The following is an 8,500-nucleotide window of genomic DNA, read 5'->3' as shown; positions in this document are numbered from 1 at the left end:
GAAAACGGATTCCCAACGATCACCTGTGGTGATCTGATGTATGTACGCACTACATAGACTATCTGTGTTTATCTCGCCTTCTGAAGAAGCGAAGCCTAGTAATCAAAGCGAGGCCTGATCAACGCTGGCGGTGCTCTTATTTTCGATACTCATTTGAGAGGGTTTAACACTGGCAGCTCAATTCACATCGAATCGGCTCTACCCACTGTCACAAGAAAGCGGGTCGTCTCTTTGTGTGTATTACCTGTCGCCTCCTCTGTTGGTCAGCCAGTCAGGCTCAGAGTCTGCTCAAGGCCTGTGTGCTGGTGACGATGGAGTGACTTCCCTAGGAACCTTTTACATGAACTTCTAACTAGCTTTCTTGCGGATTACCTTTATGGATAAGACTTAGCATAGTCTACACTAGGCAAACAAGAGAACCGACGAAAGATTATCTCTTAGCCACACTTTTTTTCTTTCTTGGGTGCATTTTCAGTCTCAGCTTTCTTTCCCTCGGGTTATAAACTTCAAAACGATCAGAGGAGGTGTTAGCAGAAGGAGGTATCTTCTTGCCGCGATACACCCCCGAGCCACAGAAGCTTTAGAGGAACCAGTGAGTGAGCTTTTCTTAGAGATCATCGCGCAGAGTGACCTCGCAGATCAGTCCGTCTCATGTGGTGAGCCATAAGGTCGTTCCGTTCTCTCAGACACTTTTAGTCTCTTGCTGAGAATCAACTGCAAACGCTAATCCCGGCGAACTCAGCAGCTGTATGTCTACCCTTGTCCGCATGGCTGGCTAGTTTGTTTTACCCCGGGTGATTTGGTCAGCAGACCACTAACATTGTCTTTTGCGCTCGACGTCTTCAGAGTCCTATCCTAATGATGAAAGAAGTGTCTTTTCTTTCACATTTTCCCGGCGAGGCAGGTTTTAGGAATTTACAGCACCGACTGACACCTGACGAACGGCGCGAAGTCGCTGGTCTTGTCTCTCGTCGTAGAACCGTTGTGGTAGCTCCCCTGCTCAATCGACATGAGTTGAACCGGCAGGGTTCCTTAACGATATGGTTATTATAGACATAATGAAATCTTTTCGTGACGTCAAAGACAAGTGATGAGAAGCTACCATTCATCTAGACCTTTCGAACCTGACGTATCAACGGGAGGTGTGTGCGGGAGAGCGCTGACTGGAGAGCAGCGGGCGCTTCGTAAGACCGTAAGGACTTGCTCTTTCATCCCGCGTTGGTATGCGAGAAGATGGTCTGATAGAAATGCTGAGGGTTGTTGCAGGCAACCACTTTCTTCCTCGGTGTGACAAAGTGATGAAGCTACAGAGTAGAGAAGTTACGACACTATGATTAAGAAGGGATTAGGGCTTGAAGCTCTTGCTGAAGAGCCTCCCAGAGATCAGGAAAGAAAGTCCTAACAATAGACACCCCAGTAATCTCGCACGAGCGTAAAGACGTGCCGCATGACTTCGTTTTCATTCACTGGCAGTTCTCCAGAAGAAACAGGGAGCGCAACTTTTCGTTCCTCGAGGTATTACTGAAGGATATCGATAAGAGGGACGTTTTCATAAGCGGGTGACAAGAATTATCTTCCAGAGTTTGATAGAGATCATTGATGTAGAGGTACTTATCTTGAAAGGACGATGCTGCTGCTGGTTTCTTTCTTTTGACAAGAGAAGCCATGAGGGAAGTGTGACAAGTCATAGAAACTTCTCATCACCATACTAAAGAACGATAAACTTTCCTGGAGAAGAGGAAAAACACGTCTGCTGACAAAGCCACGAGGGGTTCCATGGAAACTGCAACCGGAGAAAAGAAGAGTGAATAGCATTTGGTTCTTTCTGATCCTTCTGTCTATTTCATTCAGAAACCTCCAGCCATCTTGCCTAAAAGGAATGAAGAGTGATAAGAAAAGATACATGTACGTGTCGACATTGTAAGCGTTGAGATCACGTTCAATTACAAGGATAAAGAAAAGAAAGATACATAATGAGACCGTTCTCTTACTGTGTCTGGCAAACCCTCTCTCTCTGGGGTGCTCTCCATCCATTCCTTTCGCTGGCTCGACACTTCACACAAGAAAAAGACAGCCCAGAGAGAGGCGGGTCTTGTTGTATTAGGATGGATGCTCCGGATTGTTTCAATCGCTACCACTTCCACTACTCGAAGATCCAGAAGACTTCTTCTTAGAAGACACAGAAGAAGATGAAGAAGACGCAGAGTGCTTAGGAGCAGGAGCCGCCGCAGTAGGTTTTGCTTTTGCAGAAGCATCAGAATCTTCACCGGATGAAGATGAGGAAGAAGAAGAAGATTCTTTCGTCTCTTTTTTCTCATTGGACGATGAGGTTTTCTCTTTATCTGAAGAAGATGAGGAAGCTTTAGGACTCCCAGAAGGTGACGACTCTCCGGACGATGAGGAGGAGGAAGAACCGGATGAAGAAGCTTTCTTTGTTTCTTGTTTTTCTTTCTTCTCACTTTCGTTACTGTCTTCATCGTCACTCCCCTTTTTCGACTTCTTTTCTTCAGACAAAGATGAACTACTACTACTGCCGCTACTACTACTACTGCTACTACTACTACTGCTACTTCCGCTTCCATCGCTTTCGCTGCTATGACTCTCGTCCTCTTTGCTTGGAGGTCCTTTTCCTTTTGTGTCTTTATCATCTTCATCGTCACTACTGCTATCTTCACTACTACTTCCACTCTCTTTACTGTCCTTATCACCGTCGCTTTTCCCGCTCTTTTTCTTACTCCCTCCCGACGACGAGCCTGAGCTACTGCTACCACTACTACTACTACCACCTTCCGAACTCGATTTACTACTTCGACTAGTGTCGCTATCACTTTCTTCATCACTCTCCTTCTCATCCGAAGATTCTTCGCTCTCTTCATTACTACTACTACTGCTACTACTTTCAAAGCTGAAGAGTCCTTCGCTATCCGAACTCGAGCCGTCACTGCTGCTGTCCGAATCCTCATCTTCGTCACTATCGCTCTCGCTATCGCTGCTACTCTTTTCGCTTCCGCTAGCATCTTTTTTCTTCTTCTTGTCTTCAACTTCATCTGAAGAAAGAGGCTTTTTGACGGTGGTTCGCTTACGCATAGATTTTCGATCCATAGCTACCGTAGTCGATTTCTGAGCTCGATCCCCCCCGAGAGGTTTCCTGAGCTCGATTAGTTGGAAGAGCAAATCTTCTGTTACGTTTAGTTGTTTAAGGAAGTCTTTAATGAAAGGCTCAGCCTTTCTTAGAGATGTGCTTGTGTCAGCGAACTTCTTCATTAAATCGCTATGCCCTAAGAAAAACGAAGAATAGAAAGCACACACAAAGAACAGGAAACCCAGTCTCCAATGAACACCCATACAGGAGTCCATTTCCAAAAGCGGAAAGAAAGGGGCATTCTGCTGTTTGCTAAACAACCTGCGAAAACTTGTAAAGAGAGGGCCACAAGACACATAGCCAGTAGCCACGGCGATGAGCCGCGGGAGGTCTTGTGGATCTCTCCAGCTTCTCCCTCCGTACTCATCCCTTAGGATGAAGAGAACCTCTTCTCTTCTCTCGTTTTTACTCTCTGTTCAAGCAGGTAGTTCATACAGGTGAGAGAGATAGAAAGACTTGAAGGCGTTCCAAGCAAATTCACCGGGGTGAGAGGAGGGAGGGGGAGAAAGGGATGGTTTCGGTTGACGAAGATGTATTGGATTGCTTTAAGAAAATACTGAAGGGATGAGAGTGACTAAGCTATAACACACACGCTTTACACGAAGTTCACGATCACCTTCTTCCTCTATCACAACAGGCGACATAAAACTAACTATTTCTAGCTAAGACCAGCAAAGAGACATCGGAGAAGAGAAGGGGAACAGGAAAGCAAGAAGGTCGAACAAAAGCCACTGTTGTTTGTATTCTTTCTGCTGTTCCAGGTGGAGATCTTAAGCTAGGTATAACATATTCATCTAACCTCTCTCAACTCCCTCGGAATGCGGAAGTCAAATAGGGAGATATCATGTAGGTAAAGATATCTAACTGCACAGTAGAGCTCATTTCCATGTGGGGTTTCTATCTAGAAACTTTCTTCTCTCCGACTGAGATTCTTCCTTAGAGCCTCCATCTTTACAGAAGAAAAAACGAGGAGTGCCGCTGTTTAGAATGAAGGGGATTCGCGGCTATGTACACATAGATAAATGAATAGATAGATAGGTAGATTAGAGATAGATAGATAGATAGATCCGTTGTTTCCTTGACTTTTTGAAACCATGCAACGTCTACTACAGCAACAGAAGAAGCACTCCAGAAAGTCGTCGTTACTCTATTCTATTCTTATAGAGAAGGACATGCGATAATGAGAATGAAGTTTTTTCAAGTAGAAAGAGATATAGACCAACGAAGATCCCTCCAGCACGGGGTGTACGTACACTCGGGAGCAGGTCTGTCTCCGCCGTCTTCGAGATCTTCAAGTGTACCAGCCGATTGTTCGCCTTGCATTAGTTGAGTTAACAGAGGTGACCAATGCTGTTCTTCTTTCAGTTGTTCTGATCTAACCTTCCTATTTTATTGCGCATGCAAACAGCCACACAAGAAACAGAGAAAGAGAAAGAGACACAGAGATATCTTATGAGAAACCGACCCGTAAATCAACCACGTAAAAATACCGCTCCTTGGGAAGAACACATTCTTTGGAGGCTCTTGTTGAGACACCTCATTGCTCCGTGGAGTGATTTGCTTCATTCGGAGATTTCTCTCTCTTTCTTGTCTCCTCTCTCGGAGATAAAAAACGAGAAAAGTCTTTCATGAGAAGACCTTTCTCACAGAGGGAACATCTCAGACAAGCAGGAGTGACACCACAACTAGAGCCGTCATCCTCAAGAGAAGGGAGTGAAGTATCGGAGATCTCGAACCTAACTAGACACGTGTCTAGAACTCAGCGCTGGCCACCTCACTATCCACTTAAACTCTTCCTCATGCTCCAGAAGTCATACGTCTATCTATCTATCTATCTATATCTATCTATCTACCTATCTATCTATCTATCTATCTCTATGCATGTATATGTAGAGAGGTAGAGAGGATGGCGATCATTGTACACATACCTTCGCTCAACTTCTTGCTTTCGCTCGATAGCTGCCTTCCTAGCCACAGCAACTGCGATCTCCTTTTGCCGTTGCTGTGGTAGAACATCCAAACCCATACACCGCATAAGCAAGAAAGAAAGAAAGGGGGAACCCATGATCTAATCTAAAAAGAATCCCTAGTAGCGGTGCAACTACAAAGAAAGATAAAGTGAGAAGGATACTTCCAGAAGAAGAGCAAAACAAAAGGTGTACATTTTAACAAGAACTAGAATAGCACACTACTCTTATATACATTGACTATGTACAATAGATAGATATAGCTATAGATATATGTGGCTATCTATGTTGATAGATCATCTCCATGTTTAAGTGTATACTTTGGCTCTGGAGAAAAATTCAAACGGGTCTTTTACCATGGACGTTTGCTAGCGGTGTCTCCCCCCTTTGCACGTGAAGCAGCAGGAGGAAAAGTTCAAGTGTTTCGACCTTTACTTCTTTCTTTGGAGTTATGAGCGCATCGAATTCTCTTTCTATCTCCTTGATGTTTATGAACCTCCATTCATATATACCTATATGTATCTATACAGTTAAGTCTGTTGAAGGCTAGCCCGTTGAGAAGGGCGTGTGTGTGTCTTGCCAAATCTAGATTCTGCAGCCTGCTCACTTTGCCAACCGCTCTAGCAATCGTCTCTCTTACTATTCAGTAAAAGATATCACATACATATATATATACATATATATATATATATACATGCGTATACATACACATATCCATATGTACATGGATATATACAGATCTATATATGAACAATGGACTCGTGTAGTAATGGAAATAGATATAGAGACATTCTCTAATATCCAAGTTGAAGAGAAGAAATTTCTCTTCAGCCGAAAACAGGAAGAAAAGCACATGGAGACCTCGGACTAGCCTGTCACAGCACCCGAACTATATGGGGGGTGTACATACAGTTAGAAGATACCTATCCTTCTGCTTGGCGTTCTACAGACTCTATCTCTCTCTCGCTCTGCTGTCTATACACCACCCTATACACTCTAGGCCCACATAAGAAGAAGTTCAGTTGTTGACCTAGACACTCTTTCGTCTCTCTCGCATCTGAGAAGGCCTGAGAAAGTCGACAAGAAAAGCAGATCAGCTAACGAATTCATTCCTTGAAAAGTCCAACTAAAGAAAGGCAGCTCTTCTTCTACTTTCTCTCCCTCTTCCTCTTTGTCTGCATCTCTCTCTCTTCGTCTTCTTTTTCTTTCTCCCCCTCTTCGTCTTCTTCGTAATTCTTCTATAGAGGTTAAACAGCTACAGATATAGAACCTCTCACATCTTACTCTTTGGTCTCTTACCCTTTCTTTAGTCTGTTTCAGAACTTCTTCTTGTACAGCTAGGAATCGTGCCTTTTCTGCGTCTCTTCTTTCTCTCTCTTTTCGAATCTTATCCACCCGCTTCTGCTTTCTCTTCATGGCGACAATCTCCGCTTGTCTCTTTTCTTCTTCTTCTAGAGCTTGAAGTAGAGAATTTCTTTCTTCGTTGAACCGCTCGAGGGCTTCGCTAGCTAGAGCCGCATTGCCAGCTGGATAGACACTCTGTTTCCTCATTTTGCTCATTCTTCTTCTTCTCTCTTCTGCAATTCGCGCTCTCTCAGCTTCTCTCTCTTGGGCTTTCTTGCGAGATTCGTCTTCTTCCCGAGCTAATTCAGCCGCTAAAGCCTCTTGCTTCTCTTTCATTTCTCTCTCTAATTCTCTCTGTCTCCTCATTAACGTCGCGTGGAAGCCTCCTTCTGTCTCACTCTCTTCTCCATCTTCTTTCTCTTCTTCTCCGTCTTTCTTCTTCTTCTCCCCCTCTCCTGAAGCCTCCGGTGTCATATGATCCTGAGAGAAGAATGGAGAGAACAAGCAGAAAGCAAACGAATATAAAGAGCTCTCCTCGAACTATCGCCATGCCTCACTACGCATGGAAAGTATTGCAAATATCGTAAACGACCTAGCTTTAATCTATCTATCTATCTATCTAAACCAACCGTGAGGGTGGTAGCTGGGTGAAAGTGGAGGTGTATATACACCGGTCGTCTTTCGTCCTTGAACGTGTATAACTGTCAGATGAATAGGATGCTGTATGATTGCTTGGAAGTCTCCGTACTTCATGTGATATCTGTATCTCCATCTATCTATATCCATACTCAAATATAGTGGTAGTGTATACTTCATACACCCTCAGCAACAGGTATATGTATGTCTACATATATGTGCCTATGTGTCTATTGACATGTATGTACGTTATAAGAGGCTTCCTGCGTCTTGGGTGGTTCTATAGGTCCATTCTATAGAGGCCACACATGTCTTTCCGTCCATCAACCTCTCAATAGCTAGTGACTACTAGCTCCGTGTCTAGACCTGTCTGTCTATCTTTCTATTTTCTTGGATCTGCTGCTCTGAATCTGCAGAAAGAGAGTTAATCTCTGATCAGAAAACATATGAAGAGAAAAGACTTTCTCTGGCAATAGAAGTCTTTCTTCTTTTCTGCTAATCTTACATCTATAGATGGGGAGCCACTTGAACCCTTTCTTTGTCGCCCTCCTGCTCCTGCCCCTGCTTCAGGAGAACCTTCTTCTTCTTCTTTTTCTCCTTCATTATCCTTTCTTTCCTCGGGGAGATCCTGAGAAGCTTCTCCATTTTCATCCTGACAAGACAAATCGCACACCTTCTCACATATACAAAAGTGATGCATGCATATCTAGATATACATATATGTATATGTGCGCGCGTATATATATATATATATATGTGTATCTGTATGGTGTCCCTGGTGTGTATCAAGCGCGAGAGAGGCTCATGATAGATGGGTCTAAAGATACCATACATGTAAGATCAAGCTGCCTGGAACGAAGAAGATCTAAGCCAGGATGGGGGGTAGGTAGGCTACTGGAGTCTATTCTCCTGAAGTCCCAGTTACATTCCTAGACCTTTTTTTACTTTTGGCCTCTCAAGCCTTCCATCAGTGCAAAGACAAATAGAGATACAGAGATTCTAAATAAACCCAGGAACAAAGAGACGCCCCGGTTGATGTCTCTCTCTATTGATGTCTCTCTCGCTCTCTCTCTCTTTCTGTCTCTAGCCGTCCCTGCTTCTCTCCATGAAACACTCATGCGAGAAATACGGAGAGAAGAGAAAAGATACTTAGAAAGAGAAACAAGAAGAAGAGGAGGAGACTTATCCTTCTCCATTCATCTCTCTCTCTCTTTCTCATTTCTCAAGACCTTCTCTACCCAAGTCATACCGAGTTTTCTTATGCCCGTAAGGGAAGATGTCTTTTCTTCATGAGTCTCCTGTCTCGTCTTCTTTATCTTCTTCTTCTTCTTTTCAGTCTCACCATATCCACAGAAATTGTATATCTGCCTACTTCTTCCTCCTTCTTCTTCTTTCTCACTCTTTTCAAGAT

The 8,500-nt window shown here is 43.8% G+C and overlaps 1 protein-coding gene across 1 annotated transcript; it reads right to left on the bottom strand.

Annotated features, from left to right (window-relative positions):
- Positions 1–2,124: 2,124 nt before the first annotated feature.
- Positions 2,125–7,741, bottom strand: CSUI_007144 (gcc2 and gcc3 domain-containing protein; the record flags this gene model as incomplete). The annotated part of the gene is made up of 5 exons (XM_068067294.1): positions 7,595–7,741; positions 6,409–6,933; positions 5,071–5,144; positions 4,366–4,526; positions 2,125–3,278 (listed from the first exon to the last, which is right to left on the bottom strand). The coding sequence occupies exons 2-5, from the start codon at positions 6,925–6,927 to the stop codon at positions 2,125–2,127; spliced, it is 1,908 nt and encodes a 635-aa protein (XP_067920728.1). The 5' UTR covers positions 6,928–6,933; positions 7,595–7,741.
- Positions 7,742–8,500: the final 759 nt, after the last annotated feature.

The sequence above is a fragment of the Cystoisospora suis genome (genome assembly GCF_002600585.1).
Source record: "Cystoisospora suis strain Wien I chromosome Unknown contig_3712, whole genome shotgun sequence".
Taxonomy (NCBI): Eukaryota; Apicomplexa; class Conoidasida; order Eucoccidiorida; family Sarcocystidae; genus Cystoisospora; species Cystoisospora suis.
This window is presented reverse-complemented; position numbering and strand designations above follow the sequence as displayed.